Source organism: Chionomys nivalis, chromosome 23 (assembly GCF_950005125.1).
Source record: "Chionomys nivalis chromosome 23, mChiNiv1.1, whole genome shotgun sequence".
NCBI classification, from domain to species: domain Eukaryota; kingdom Metazoa; phylum Chordata; class Mammalia; order Rodentia; family Cricetidae; genus Chionomys; species Chionomys nivalis.
In genome coordinates, this window is record NC_080108.1 from 10,772,074 (window position 1) to 10,788,305 (window position 16,232).

The 16,232-nt window shown below is 48.5% G+C and overlaps 1 protein-coding gene across 9 annotated transcripts in view; it reads left to right on the forward strand.

Moving 5' to 3' along the window:
* Positions 1-16,232, forward strand: part of Arnt2 (aryl hydrocarbon receptor nuclear translocator 2) — a 216,378-nt gene that overhangs the window by 110,622 nt on the left and 89,524 nt on the right. For 7 of the 9 annotated variants that reach the window (XM_057755958.1, XM_057755959.1, XM_057755951.1 and 4 more), the window contains exons 3-4: positions 6,975-7,022; positions 13,774-13,987. In XM_057755958.1, coding sequence (XP_057611941.1) covers positions 6,975-7,022; positions 13,774-13,987 — 262 coding nt within the window. The remainder of the gene's footprint in view (positions 1-6,974; positions 7,023-13,773; positions 13,988-16,232) is intronic. The other 2 variants (XM_057755960.1, XM_057755952.1) reach the window with 1 other exon arrangement.

Below are 16,232 nucleotides of genomic sequence, written 5' to 3' on the forward strand. Positions count from 1 at the left end.
GGCAGCGCCAGCCCCAGGAACTGTAAATGATCTAACGGGGCCCTCGAACCTTTTTCCCTCCAATGCTCATCTTTCCTAGGAATATGCAGGAATTCCTTTGGCAAGGAGCCGGCACCTGAATGCCAGCCAGATAAGTTGAATATTGCTCAGACAATAAAGAGAATAAGTATTAAGTTCTGTTGACTAGACTGGTTCTGGTAGGTCACAGACTACTTTGGAGCAGATGAAACCAAAACCAGCACCTACTTATGCTGAATGATATTAGCGTCTGTACCCAGAGCCCAAATCAAATCAACCAAAGGAAAAACATTAACTGGTATTTTCCAGCTCAATGTATTACTCAACCCAGTTCCCCATTGATCCTTTTTTTAAATTTTCAGTTTAATAATTAATAAATGAGCTGCCTCATGTTGTCGCTCCGTTTCTGGTCACACACTCCGCCCATGATTCGCCTATTCGGTGAGAACAGAACACAGAACAGAACAGAACCTTCCGTAGCCCTGAGACTGCAGCCTGGACGCATGTTGAAATGGTCCAGCATTTTAATCCCAAGAGCCTCTTCCAAACCCTGTGATGCTTAAAAAAAAAAAAAAGCACAGAGGCAAGGGGACAGATGTACACCAGGGTCTGGGGTGGAGTGGGGACACAATGGTGTTATAATGCCAGCTAACGAGCAGGACCGCTGTGTGTGCTGGGGTCTTTGGGAAAGGGGCATGGGAGGTGCATGGTCACTGTGAGCGTTCAGAGGGCTGAGAATCTGACCATGGTGGCAAGGCCAGCCTGGATCCTGCACACTCTCTCAGGCAGTCCGTGTTCTGTCTGCTGCTGCTGGGTCTCCTCAGTGGGTGCCACCTGATCAAGGCTGCAGCTTGCCTCTGGGGCTTCATGTGCAGCTGCCTGCTCTCTGAGCCTTCGTTCTTGCTAACTGTGGACTGAGTTCTGCTGCATGGCTTGATAAAAGAATGTGTATGGTGTTAAAATATTAATTTTTCAATAAAAATTCCAGATTACTTCCAATGTTACTATCTTAACTCACATTCTTTAGAGAGAAGCTCCATTGTTCCTTGTTTTTTTCCAGAAGAGACCAGAGTATGCTCTGCAACTCTAGGTTGGTCCAAGTCTAAGCAAACATACTTTGTCCTACCCCATGTTAAAGACCCACGAGCCCTCCTTGTGCTGGGGGCTCGGGGAGCCTCTGTCTCCTCGTGGTGTGGGCTGGTGTGCATCCCAGCAGCTTTTCGCCTTGGCCTGCAGGGTCCTAACCCAGTCCTGGAGAACAGAGCCTGCTTTCTGCATTGCACTTAGGATGATGACAAGCCTGGAATTCCCCACGGCTGTCTCTGTCCTGTGTCGCAGCACAGGCTGTTTCCCTTCCTTCTCTGTTGCTTCATCATGGAAGGAGGGCTTTATTTGAGGGCCAAGAGTCCATCACCACCACAGTGGGAAAGCCTGGCGGCAGGTAGGCTTTGCAACTAGAGCAGCTGAGAGCCCACATCTGAAACCACAACCATGAAGAAGCAAGAGCGTGAACCCGGAATGCCATGTGGCCTTTGAAACCGCAGTGACACATGGCCAGACCTCCTAAGCCTCGGCAAAGAGGATCAGCAACTGGGGACCAAGTATTCAAATGTGGGAGACTGTGGGAGACACTGACATTTCATTCACACACACACACACACCGGCCCCAGAAGCTAGTGTGGGCCCTGAATAGGCGGACACTTAGGCTTGGGTTCCATTTCACATACAGCTGAGGAAGGAACCTATCAAAGGAAGCAGAGATGAAGTTAGGTGGGCAGTGGCCTCTGACATCCTGCTGAAAGACCCCCGGTGTGGGGAGACTCTCACTCAAGTCTCGGGATAACACAACCCCCCCCAGTAACTCACGAGACCATCCTTGCTGTAATCACACGAGGTTTAAATCAGTGAGATGAGATGGGAACCAGTGCACTGGGGCCGAGACTCATAACCCACGCAGGGGGAGAGTTCGACCCCAGTAAGCAGAAGAAGGTGTTTTTAAGGGAAGGAACCACAGCCCAGTAATCCAAAGGGGTAGGGAGGGCATCATAGAAAATTTCAAAAATACCAGTGATGAACACAAGGGGGCTACTCCCTGCCTCTCAAGATCACTCTGTCAAGGTCATAATCAGCTAGTTCCTGAAACACAGTATTCCAAAAATACCAATGATAATCACAAGGGGGAAACTCCCTATTTCTCAAGATTATTCTCAAGATTACAATCTAACTTTATCTTCAGCTAGTTACTGAAACACAGTCACTGAACCTGCTAATCCTAGATTTCTGATTCTTCTCTTCCTGCTTAGATTTTTGGCTCTATTGTTTTCCTGCTTGGGGGGGGGGTTCCTGGATTTATCCAGGTCTTTTACTGCCATAAGATGAAGCTGGGGCTCTCTGAGGGCAGACCAGGAAGCCTGGCACCTGTATGCTCCTTGTCCTTTCCTCTTGTCAGATCGTGGGCATAACGCCCCATAACTTAGAGATTCGCCCTACTCTAAGAAGGCTTCCGTAGTCATTCTTACATCTTGCATTTTTAAAATTTTCTTCACCTAATAACTACCCCTTCCATTGTGAGACGCCAGCGGAGGCTGTGTGCATCAGCAGGCAGATCTCCATCCGGGCCTTGTGCTGTAGCTCACACTGACTGTTGTCTGCCATCACGATCAGCAGTGTGGTATCTCCAACTGCTCCTTCTGTTAAGATTGTGGGACACCCCTGAAGAGACTCAAAGAGGGAAATGGAAGAGGATGGGTGTCAGGAGGGAAAAAACAGCCTTAGTGTGCTCTGTCCCATTCCTTTCCAAGTCCTTGCTCTCCCACCCGATGGTCATACTCCTGGAGGTTAGTGTGCCAAGTGCTGGGGACAGCTGTGCACACCTCTCTCGTGCTGTGTTGCCTCTTAGAGCTGACCCCTTGAGGACTTTGGCTCTTCCTGGATGTGTGCCTGGCCCTGTGCTGGGAGTCCTCCCTAGCTGCTCTTTCTTCCCAGTCACTAACAAGCTTAGCAGTGATAGTCTCCGCGGGGCACTGCTCTCTGCCTGGCAGCTAGAATGCTAGGTAAAGGAAGGTTCAGAGGTTTCAGATTCTTTCCAAAGTAGATCCACATGTGTGGGAGAAATGAGTTGAAGCAAGTCACCTGACACACATTCTTGTCGTGACCTCCCTAAGCTCAGCAAGGGGTAAGGGAGGCTCCCTCCAGGCAAATTTTCAGGTACTTTCATCTTGGGGAGGAAGTGGCAGTGATGAGTTAAGTGATAAGCTGAGCCTACTCCAAAGCTACCCACTGGGGTGGAGGGAGGGTGGGGGCTGCAGGTAGGGATGGGCAGGAATGTAGCAGCTCCTGCCACTGCTTGGCATACCAGCACTCCTTAGATAGAGGCTGGGGGACGGGGTGGGGAGGGGTCTTCAGAGTTTAGGACCAGCCTGGGCTACATAGTGAGACAAACGCACACTTAAAAATTAAAGGAAAGAAAGAGTGGAGAAGGAGGACATAGAGAGAGAGGGAGAGAGAGAGAGAGAGAGAGAGAGAGAGAGAGAGAGAGAGAGAGAGAGAGAGAGAGGAAGAGAGAGAGAGAGAGAGAGAGAGAGAGAGGAAAAGAGAGAAAAGAGGTTTGTATCTGTAAGTAGATGTTTAAATGTGTAGTTGGCTGTAAGGGAGCCAGAAGGGAGAACATTTTCAGACACACTGTCACTTTGCTGTTTTCTGGGGACCCATGGCCAGGCCCAGGATTGTTCCTGGGTAGCCACTATTTGACCAGCCACACTAGAATGACCTTCCTCCTTGTCCGCTATAGCAGAAGCGCATGCTGTGTGAAAGCTCACGTTTGATGCTGCACCGTTATCCTTAGAAAGCATTGCTAGCGAGAGCCTCATCATCACCCTTTCACACAAGTTATGCTCAGAAACGCCTATCCAGGCTTCTTATCCTGGGCCACTGGTGGGAAGTGGGGTCAAGTGTGTTCCTGGCTCACCCTTTGAAGACTGGGATCACCCAACCACCGTGCTGTGTGTTTCAGAGTGAATACAATCAGGCTTAAAGTTGTATTTTGATTTCTTTTATTATCCAGATGTTTCAGAATAGCGAAACATAAAAGACATAAAAGAAAGGATGATTTGCTTCCCCTTTTTTATAGCAGAAGTAGGCGCGGCTTCTTGCAGTCACATTTAAAGTTGGACATGGTGGCAGAGACCCAAAGGTGCTCCTGGGGAAAGTGTTGTATGAGGTCTTTTGTTTAATCAGGAGCAGTGGTGTGTGTGTGTGTTTGTGTGTGTGTGTGTGTTCCTGAGAGGCTAGTGAGACTGTGTGGAATGAATGATCCTGAAGATTTCAGCAATCATGTGGGGTCCTGATTTATCTCCTGGGCTGGACCCACTTTATGCTTTTCCAAATTACTAAGCATGATCTGTCAAGTGTGAGTCCATGCATGTACAAGTGGCAGGTGCAGTTTCTTTCACTGCTGCATGTGATTGCATGCACACTCACAGGTGGTGGGTGCAGTTTCTCTCCCTGCTGCATGCATGTGATTGCATACACACTCACAGGGGGTGGGTGCAGTTTCTCTCCCTGCTGTATGCATGCAATTGCATGTACACTCACAGGTGGTGGGTGCAGTTTCTCTCCCTGCTGCATGTATGTGATCGCACATGTGCACAGATGAGAGCCATAATTTCTTGGTCTTTATTTTTTTATATACAAACCATGACTCCAAGTTCCCAATGGTCCAGACCAGGCTTTTTTCTTCTTCCCTCTGCTCTCCTGATCTGCTGCTCACCCGGCCAAGCTGTGGTCCGTTACTTCCCTGTTTACCTGCTCCATAGGGGATTTGCTATCAGTTGACACTGTTTCAGCACTGAAGCCGTGGATCCCAAGAATGCCCTGTCCTTGGTCACCGCAAACATCTCATTGGTCTTTAGGCTCTGAGTGAGGGCTGACTAGTCAGCTGCGTTTTGTAGGAGTGTGATGATCACAGTCTTATCAAAGTACCTTGAGATGGCTTAGTGGGACAGGCACTTGCTTCCAAGCCTGACAACCTAAGTTAGATAAGCGGATTCACATGGTAGAAGGTAAGAGTCTTCCACCTCCATAGGGAAGCCCAAGAGTACAAGTGCAAACACACACACACAGTTATAGGAGCTTTGATATCAGATTGAATGGAATGGAATTTTAAAGAGAACTATGCATCTCACACCCATTTGATAAATATTTGCACAATTCTTCAGAATATATGGTGGGTTTGTTTCGTAGGCAAAGAACTTGATCTTTTGCTTTATGAGCACTAGGTGGCAGTGTGGATCTGCAAAATGCAACCGGCCTCAGTTTGGTGGTTATTTCCCCACACGGAATTTCCAGGAAGGTGAGAAGATAGCTCAGTAATTATACAGGGCACTAATGAGTTTTCTTCATTTGGAATCACATATTCAACTCTATTTGTCCTATAGACAGCTCTATAGTCCAGTGCTGGACTTCCGGAATGATGCTTTGGGGACCTTCACCATCTTCATCATGTCCCTGGTGGCATGTGTGGTCCTTCCCCTTCTTTTTGACCATCTCCTTTTCTCTCTGTACAGAGTAATTTCTGTGATCACAACTGCCATTCCTTCCATCTCTTATTCTTAGTGTTAGGACAGCTGGCTTTTGAAGACTAAAGATCCCATCAGGCAATGCTGGGCAAAATCACGTCAGCTCAGACTGCACTGTACATAATCCAGGACAAAGATGTGCAAAAGCTGCCTGTCCTCTGTACCTCTCTCCCTTCATTTTGCCATATCTGACCGTAGTCCCTAGGTCCCCCAAGCGGTTTCAAAGCCTAGAGGTCACCATACATCTTACTGGGGCCCATCTTGGGGTGTGCGTTCAAGGATGGCTCTTCATGTGTAACGTGACTGCTTTCTGGTGACCTAGGTGCCATGTGCCTTCCCTGGGTCACCTATTACAGACCAGGGAATGAGGGTCATCTCCCTGCGAGGGGCAGAAGCTCCGATATCTATAGCTGCGGTCTTCTGGCACACCCTCCACTCTTTATTGTTTGAACAGAATCTCACTGTGTCTCCCAGCACATTCCATTCTCATAATAAGCTGCTAAAAACATGGGATTCCTCAGACATAGCTGCCAGGCAACTATCCTCCCTTCTGCTTGGGTCACGAGTAGGCCTCACCAAGTCCTTCAGACAGATTGAGATCAAGCAGGACACTTCAGGACCCAAGATGTCACACTTACTATAGGTGTCTCATTTTCTTCCTCAAAAACTGAGTACTCTGATCATAGTTAAGTTCCCTCTCTACCCTAACATCTTCCAGCCTACTATTTGCTGACGTGAGAGGAATATGGGTTTTTGAGAAGGAATGTTTGGTGTGTTAGTTAAGCACAAATTCCTCCCTTTCTTGTCTGAGGTTTACAAGGGGAGGCTTAGTAAAGAGGTCTGAAGAATAATTCAGCGAGCAGACAGCTACTTGCTTGAGTGATTTTGATATCAAATGGCCATTTCCTTCTCCACAGCCTCCTATTTGATCCTGGGTGTGACAGGATGATTGTCTGGAATGACTTTTGCTCTGAGGTTCATGAAGACTCACCAGGTCACAAGCAGTATTCCCAGACAAGATCACTGTATTTCTTCATCACTCTTTGGACTTCCTGGATCCTGAGTCCCTTGAGCAATATACCATGCATTTTAGAAGTGTTTATATGGAATACATGATGTGGAGGGGACCATGTGCCCCAGAGATGTTGGGAGACAAGAAACATTGATGTTTTCTCCCAATGTGAACTGGGCTGTCCTTTGATGATCTGAGAAGCGTTCTAGGGGGACAGCAGAGTTACCGTCTTAGCACTACCAAATATGTCGGAAGCATTGCACAGTCATGTGATGGGGTGAGGGTCCTCTTGCTCCCATAGCTCATGACACTAATTACAGTCTCCTAAAAGTCATAACCACTGCTCACTTGTGACTTTGACCTTTCAGAATGGACTTCGATGATGAAGATGGTGAAGGTCCCAGTAAATTTTCGAGGTGAGTTTACTTTGCCTTTCTTAAGCCAGTAGCCAGCAGTTACGTGACCAGCATGCATAGGCACTTAGTGCCTCTTGTCGTTGAGCAAACCATTGTACTTTGACCATTTTGTGTATGCCTGGCTTAGTGCCAGCATTTGGCCTAGTGGCAGGCAGTTATTAGCAATCCTGATATGTCCCAAGCCTGGCCTGGTGTTCTATGTTTGAAATCTCAGCACGTAGGAGTATGGGGCAGGTGGATAGCAAACTCAAGGCAAACCTGAGCTATTTAGCAAGACCCTGTCTTCAAAAGGCATAGCAAAAGAGGGGAGTGATGCCTAGTTTTTAATTCTGTTTGTTTTTACATTTTACAGTGGTCGCTAACTTTTTTTTTAAATATTTATTTATTATGTATACAATATTCTGTCTGTGTGTATGCCTGAAGGCCAGAAGAGGGCACCAGACCTCATTACAGATGGCTGTGAGCCACCATGTGGTTGCTGGGAATTGAACTCAGGACTTTTGGCAGAGCAGGCAATGCTCTTAACTGCTGAGCCATCTCTCCAGCCCCAGTGGTCACTAACTTTAATAGGCTCCCTTAAACAAAGAAACAAGTGAAAAAGCAAGGGTTGAGTTTAAGAGAAGATTATCAACCTGAATCATTTTTTTCTAGTAATAAAAATTAGGAGAAATACAAGGAACGTGTAGCCTGTTTGAGGTTGGCTTCAAGATCCTCACACTCAAGCTATGGAGTGTGTGGCAGCGTCTTCAGCTGCTCTGTAGGGTGGGGCCACCATCTAGCCTACCTTCAGGGAAAGCTCCCAGGTCACCTGTACTGGGGGTGCAAGGGAGAATCATGACTTCCGATTCTCTCGATCTGTTTCATTTGAGGTGTTTTGGGACACTTGGAAGTACGTGCAATGAAGGAAGATGTCATTCTCCCATTTTTATTATACTCCCATCTGTGCCATCTTCTTCCAGCAGGGCTTGCCTTGCTGCCCCCTCACTCCAACCTCCTCCGAGGTTACTGCTGATCGTAGAAAATGCATGGCAGGTGATAGGTGCCTGTCTGCTGTATTCATACTCCACCTTCAGACCGACAACCTTGATTGTTTGAAGCGGTTTTGAGGAGTGTGATGTCCACACAAGTTCACTGGGCTGGCTCTCTACTTTTCTCTATGTAGGTCATTTGGGTTCTTTTTTACCCATAACCAAAATGGTAGCTGTGGATTAAGCAGTGTTCTCTACCAATGCAGGAGGGACCCATGCCTCATTTCTGTAGGGATTCCCAGAATCTTCTAGTCTACAGTAAATATCTCCTCACCCCATAAACTTTTACACTTGAGATCAAGCTCATCCATCCATTCCACAGCCTCCTCTTCAACTGAAGCATGAGAGATGAGAACACATTTTTTTAACCCATTAATGACTTGAAGTTTCCTATCAAAACACGTGAGCTTCACCAACAAAACTGGATTATCTCTTCCTGTGTAGACTGGACCCACTTTAAATGCCTTGGTTTCTAAAGTTCTGTCTTAATAGCAAGGAGTGATCTGTTCCTGGAAAGGAGCAAACCTCAGAAGTGTCCCCTTATCCTCTCTGTCAAAGCTTGCCCTGGCCACTCACAACCTTTCTGTAGACAGAAACAATGATGCTGAGTCCTCTATGTCAAAGTTCCCCCTCAAGACCGCATACCATAGCGTGTGAACCTCAGGAAATAATGCCTCTGGGTCTCAGGACAAAAAGAGGAAGAGAAACATGGAGTGACATTTGCTTGACATGGGATATCAGTGTCAGTGTCGATGAAACAACAGCAGAAAGACAGAGCTCACTGGGCCCGAGTGTGAGGCGGCGGCCACCCCATGCTGTGTAACGCGCTGAACCTGCCAGTGAGTCACTTGTTACCCCAGTCAAGTTCAGACCTTGGCCTCTCTCAACCACATCCTTTCCTCTGTGCCTTAAAAACAAGAGAGAGATGGAATGTACTTCCAACATGTGCTGTTACTTATGCGGCTGGGTTCATGGGACCCCAGAGGCCACTCACTTAGACAACAGGGCATTTGAAATAATCCATGGCTGATGGACCTGTGGGTACATCTGAGTCGCTCAGAGTTGGGGAGACAAGCAAGTCCCCTCCCTACCTTCCACTTAACCATCCAGGGGGAAGGTGGATGTTTGCTGCCAGCCTTGGTAAGGTGCACTCTAAGACCTCTCTCCCATGCTTGCAATCAGTCCCCAACTGTGCCCTGGAAAGCGTGGAGACTATGATGCAAGCCAGTTCCCATCTTTATTAGTTGATTCATCATCTGGGCAGAGGCAGCATCATAATCTCTGTCCCCTGATGGGAGTCTAGTGAGAATTCTCTGCTTTTCTCAAGGAATGGAAGTATGGGGCTTGGCTTCCTTCCCCAGCGTAGCCCTAAGGAAACAGCCTCCACTTACCAACACTGTGCTTGACTCCTGTTTTCCTCTTAAATTCCATTATCAACTCATAGGGATGAGCTCTCTGCCTCTAGAAGACTCTGATCACACCCCAGAGAAAAACATCAACCTCCCTAAAGGACACCAGGACCTAGTGCCCTTCACCCCTCAAAGGGTCAGCATTCTGTATTACAAGTGATGCCCCAGCCTTCTCATAACACACTGGGCAACACACAATGGCATCCTTCTTGAATGTCCCAGGCTGTTCCTGTGCTGCGATTGGCATCAGCTGCCACCAGCAGCAAGTGGCATCTCAGGTATTACTTCAGCGTGTGGACAGCTGACATTCCCAAGCTATCATCAGAAGTCAAGGTTACACACCACGGTCTCCATGTGCCTTATACTTGTAGGGCCTGCTTATACTTCCATGGACCCCTCGTCCCATGCCAGGTGAGGCAATGAGAGGCACTCAGTCTTAGCCCATGACTACGTGGCTCCTCAATCCTGCCTTCGGGGTCTTGGGTTCCGGGGTTGTATTCATTGAGACTTTGGTTTAGGGAGCCCTCTTTGTCACACCATCCCATATGACCTTTTACCTTTAGGTCACAAAAGAACAACGCAGAGATTGTATTGGCCTCTCCTGGTGGTTAGTGGGAGACTTTATAAAGTGCCTCCCTTTCTGTATGTTAATCAAGATGGGTGATGGATGTCCCACTGCTCCGAGTGAACTCAAGAGGCCCCCTAGCAGCAGAGCTGGAGAAGAAACCCAAGTTACCACACGCTTAGCAGCACCTCTGTCTTTGTCCCTGATTTCCTTGTCTGCTAAGGCAAAGCCCTAGGTCATCTTGGTCCAGCAGAGGTGTCACCTCCTCCTGCTCTGTCCTCGCGACAGAGCCCTTGACACTTCTCCATACATAGAGACAGATTTCCTTACTGCTACTGCCTGGCCCCTGTCAATTATGAATGCTCATAGACACTGCAGTCCAGGCATAACAGATCGATCCCATTGTCTCTTTCCCTTGGGGATAAGATAAACTTGGGTCAGTAGACAGGGTCTTGGGATGTGTCATTCTCTTCTCACAAGGTGGCATTCCCTCACCTCTGAATCCTTGAGGGCTTCAAAATGAAATCATACGCATCAATGCATACCATTTGTTTCTCAGCTCTTGTTGCCGGGCAACCGGCCGTTCTCAGTTCTTTTTGGCATACTGCTAGTAGTTCAGGCTTATTTCATAAAACCTAAGGTTATTGTATCGTTCCCTGCACTGGTCAGTGACTGCAGTTTTTAGCTTTTATATCTTACCTTGTTTATCCTTTACCTCAGCCCACAAATTGAATTTATCTATGGATCGATCAGAGAACCTCACAAAGCCCACTCCCAATGTTTATAGAGAAAATTAGTCCACGGTAATAAGGTCCCATTGGTTGCCAGACACCACCTCAAAGCTTTAGACTTAACTCTAGGTTTGGGAGCCACCACTGAAGGACTTTAAGAGTCAGACTTACTTTTAGAGAATTGTCAGTCTGGCGACAATCCAAGGTCTGAGATGGTGGGAAAGGAAAGGTGGGAGGAGGCTTCGCCACATGGGACAGGTGGTGTCAGCCACAGTGGGCATTGAGCATGAGCATGGGGAGGGGAGGAGAGTCAAGGGTAGGAGTTTTGACACAGGTGGACGTTCGTGGTGAAGGAGCCCTCGCTCAGCATGGTCCCGAGATAAGCTAGAGTGGACGTAGTGTTCCTATGATTCAGAGAGGTGCTGAGTTGACAGCATCTGTGTTGGAATGGGGAAGGGGATTCAGGGAGAAGTGGATGGGGCTGGCAGGATATCCCGAAGGTCAGACTAAGACTCCAGGTCAATTCTACTCCAGACGGAGCAGGCAGATTCCCCTTGGATATTGCACCGCATGGAAAAGAAAGCCTGTCTCACTGGAAGATGCAGGCAGGTGCTGTGGAGGGAGGGAGCTCTGGGTCCTGCCTGAATCATCTCCCATAAGTGCCCGAGCTTCCTGTCTGGCCTCTTCTTCCTTCATCAGCTCTCCGAGTACCACCTTCTCTGGGTGGCCTGGGGAAGTGTGAGCTGGCAAGGTAGGAGTATGCGCCTCTGGGAGCTCACCCTGCCTTGGGTCTCATGATCAAATGTTCAGCTGAAGAGTGTGGTCTGCACCACGTGACCTGCTCTGTGGCTGTGGAATGAGAGTAGAGGGTCTCTAGTCTCTCTACGGCAAAATTTTGGCCTGTGCTCAAGAGCTAAAAAGTCCTCTGACCGAATTCTTGCTTGCATCCCTTCCTCTGGTGTGTAGGTGTCCCATCTCAACCTCTTATCTGGTGACCCTTTCTCCCCTACTTAGTAAACTCTGCCCATTTCTGCCTAGAGGATGTAGATTTTCCTGACATGGAGGGTCTTTGCCATGCACGCGAGCGTTGGTGCTTCACTGGCCGGTTTACATCTTTCCAGTTAGTACCTGAGAGGTGGGGTTGGCCCTAGAAATCCTCTGACTGGTCTTAACCTATCTTCCTCCCCTATCCTACAAAGCTCATCCACCTGTGAACCTCTCTAAAACATCAGGGCCCGTTGGCCCAACTTCCAGCTTCCGTTAAATTTCTGTGTTCTGGCCTGCTCCCCAGCCTCCAAGTTCCTCAACTTCCCCTCTCACCAGGTCTGCCCTTCCTACAGGAATGTCTCCTCTCTTGATGCATCCTCCCCATCCTAAGTTTTCCTTTGACCTCCCAGATGGACCCTATCTCCAGAGCACTCTTCCTTTTCCTATTGCCACATACTTCTAACTCTGCCCACCACCCCCAGCCTCTTCTAGCCCCCCCTCCACCTTCTGTCTTTTTCTCTCCTGCTGTGCACAGTGCACCTGTAATGCCCTGGCTGCTTGAAGACCATATTGAGCTTCCTTTTTTTTTCTGTCATCCTCTCCCCACGGGGGTGCTGGCTCGGGACTCCTTGCATGGAGAAGGCTCACAGCAGGCCACCACGGGGACCGCTGCTGGGTGCACGCGGCATGCACATTTCAGCACACACACCATCAGACCGGCGGGCCTGATTGCCATGCCTCTCCGCTTCCTGGAAGGATGGGGTGTGACGCTGATGCCTACATGCAGTGTGTGGAACAGCCTTGCCTGGGGATCTTTCTTTCTTACTGTTAGCGCCACTCTCCTGCCCAGAGAAACCAAGTCCTCCGTCCTGCAGCAGTACACATGGGGCGTATTTTTAGACACTATTTCATCCCAGGGAACAGCTTTTTCTTAAGTTGAATGAGGCTGGCTGTTACTCTCTTTTGCGCCTAAAGGTAATAAATAATTCAAGACAGAAATAGTCTCCCAGCCCTTCTGTTAGACTTTCATTGTAAGCATCCCCGAGACGGTGTTAAGTAATCCCCCACAGTTATTTTTTTAATTGGTTATTGGTTAATAAGGGGTCACACCTGTTCTGTTACTATGCCACGCTGCGGGGGGGGGGGGGATACACTGGGTGTAGAACAAAGGCGCGTTCACAGCTTTATTGGAAGTGAATCTACATCATCAACAGTCTCCTTAATGATAGAGTGTGGTTAGGCTTGTGACAAGGTTAGGTACTGCAAGCCTATTTTCAGCTGAGGATTTTGTTAAGGAGAAAAGCATGCGACACAGCCCCTGCCACACATCTCGGCCTGGAGTGGGCTGCCTTTGGCCAGATTAGAATACTCACAGCAGCCTTGGCTGCCTAAGCATCCAGCACATCCCTACATCCCAGGGGGATGCCGAGGTGCTGTGCAATATACTGAGTGCTGTATGGAAAGTGAAAGCAGCTTGACAGTGTGGGGATTTGTCAGGTGCTTTATGTCTTTTGAGGCACAGTGCTTATGGAATGGGCTATCACCGTCAAAAAAAATGGAAGGGGCATAAGTTGGAGACTCTCTTATAGTGCTTCATACCATGAAGTATATCAATCACATGTGTGAGCAGTCAGGGGCTGCCTCCGTAGCTGCGAGCCCAAGCCTTCATTTTAAATCACCCAGAAAGATGCACACAGAAAGCCTGCTAGGATGCTTTGGTCTTCCATGATTCCTGGTCTTAATTTGGATGTCTAGGAAAAATCCATAGATATGTGGGCAGTTTAGGAAGTGCCATCACATATTTAGAGAAGGCGGCCACAGAGGTCCACGCTCCCCACACATAGACAAGAGCTTACAGATGTGTCAGGGCTCGGCTTCAACCCATAAGGACCAAAGCACTTAGCCCTTAAGAGTTAGACCCAGGAATCTGGCCATCTGAGGTTAGCAGTGTGCTATTTTACCCCAAAGTCCACTGACCCTGGTCTGATCCTTCTCTTTTTCCCTCCCCCTGACCTCTTGCTTTCTGGGAAGAGAGAACCACAGTGAGATTGAGCGGCGCAGGCGGAACAAGATGACTCAGTATATCACGGAGCTCTCCGACATGGTTCCCACCTGCAGTGCCCTGGCTCGGAAGCCAGACAAGCTCACCATACTGCGCATGGCGGTTTCACACATGAAGTCCATGAGGGGCACCGGGAACAAATCCACTGACGGCGCGTACAAGCCTTCCTTCCTCACTGAGCAGGTGCCCCAGCGTTACCCTTTCGGTGTTGTGGTCAAAGTGGGGGAGCATCTTAGGGTCACAAGCCTGAGATAAATTCCATGGGCATGTGGAGTTCAGGATTGGGGGAGGGGTGAAAGCCAGAATGTGTGCTTCCATTCTTTAGCAAGAAGTGCTCTTCAAGAGTGCCAGATCTGTTTTCTCTTTTATATCCCATATGCCTCGGTGAGGGGTGGTGACAAAACGGTGGGGGGGGGGGAGATGCATGAAATAGCAAGACAGCATTAGTAAACGGATTTGCATGAGCCAGGTGGCTTGTGCTCCAAGTCCTTGTCCTACACGCAGTGGTCACAGCAAGTGTCAGCTAGTGCTGAAAGCCTTAGCTGACTTGTGTAGCCATACATGAAGCTTTGACTCGCTAGTTTCCATAACTTTCCAAAGGTAAATGAGCCAATGGGATTCTGTAAGAAAGGTGAGATTACACGGTTGTCGGGAGTATTCATTTGAAGGTGCCAAGGGTTCCGTGGGTGTCATCTTGAGTAATGGACTGTTTAATAAGTCAGAAAGTGAGGCTCAAATGAAACCAAGTGGAAGCGACTGGGCTGCACCAGGAACTGTGCTGAGGACAGAGGCTGTGAAGGAGCCAAGTCAGCAGGGGACTGTTAAGGGGTGCACAATGTGTACAGAGGGAGGAGTAGAGAAGGCGTGAGGGACCATTAGCTGTGTGGCACAGAGCATCTGTCCACATTGTGGCCACAAGTTTAGAGGAACGAGGACGATAAACCGATGCCATTTGTCCTCTGTTCGGTGCAGGTGTTTTGGTGGCAGATACTTCACCTACTCTGACCCCTTTGAAATCCTCCCAGGGTTCCCTTGATCCCTTGTGTTGAGGGTTTCAGGAAGAAGGTAGTGGTCATATTTGGTCTTAGAGGTGTGGAGCATGGTGGCCCAGGTACAGGCTTCCATCCTCATTCCCATCTCTAAAGATGAAAACCTTGCTAGCCCCTAACTCTGTGGATGTAATGGGAAAGGCATCCCCGTGTAGACTGCTTAGCATGGGGATGTTGCTGTAACGAATGAACGGAGAGACATGACTTGCTGGAAATTCATTTAAGTACCACTAGCACTAGGGTCAGTACAGAGTTTCTCCAAATTCATTTAATCCTTACAAAAAAGGACTCTACGCAGCTACAGGGGACGGCAGAGAGAAGGCAACCACACATTCATGTGCCCTCACTCCATGCCACTCTCTCGGTCACACGTCCATTTACAGAACCCTGTAAACACTGTGTGGCAAACACTTACTAAGCCCTGCACACCAGAAGCTCCTTAAACCTCCAAAAATTTCACTGAAAGTAAACTTGATGAACTATCAGAAGCCCGAGCCAACAAGTATCATGCCAGAGTTGTAAAGCTAAGTGGAAGGCATGGATGGAATCCTTCTTACTCCCAAAACCCATACTGTCTTACTGGGGAAGGAGGAAAGGCCATGTATGAGTCATGAGATGCTGATCCTCAGGGGAGAGGATGGGTGGGGGTGGCTTCATCCCATCGACCTTTGCTGTCCTTGCAAACTGGGTTAAAACATGCATGCGTAAACAAAGCCACACAGCCTCATCCGGCGACATAGAATTCTCTCCTTCCCCAGAAGTCTTACTCCATTTTTTATTTTTAAAGGATCTTCCTGTTGGGAAGATCTTCCTGACATGGTGAATGAGAATATGCTGATGTTCTTAGAACTGCGGAAGCATCTAAGAGACACAGGAAGCAGACGTGCACATGGGAAATTGACAGAGTGAACGTTGGGTTGGAAAATGCTTGCACCGTCAGCATCCACCTTAGTATCCCAGGCTGAGCGCTTTTGAGTCAATCCCGAGCCAGTGGCTGCACACAAGCCACAAAGTTCCTAGACTGTGTCTCCAGAAGTTAAGGTCTTCTAGGGACTTGGGTTCTTGGACCCTCTTGGCCACCAAGAGGTCACTCTGATTGACCAGATGTTCCAGAATCCATCCTTTGCTTCCTCTCAGATGACCCTGATATCGGGTGGTAACCATCCCTCGTGAGGTTGTATTTAAACATTTGAGTCTGGGGTGGGGAATGCTGGCTTACTGCTGATCCCAAAGGATGATTTTGTTCGTTGGGGCCTGGATGGTGTGTGAGAAAGTTGGAGTGGTAGGAACAGACTCTAGTGTAGGGTTAGCTCTACACCTCCTGCAGGCCAGGAACCCAGGTTCTTTATTTAGCTGATGTGACAGGCTATGGATAGTCA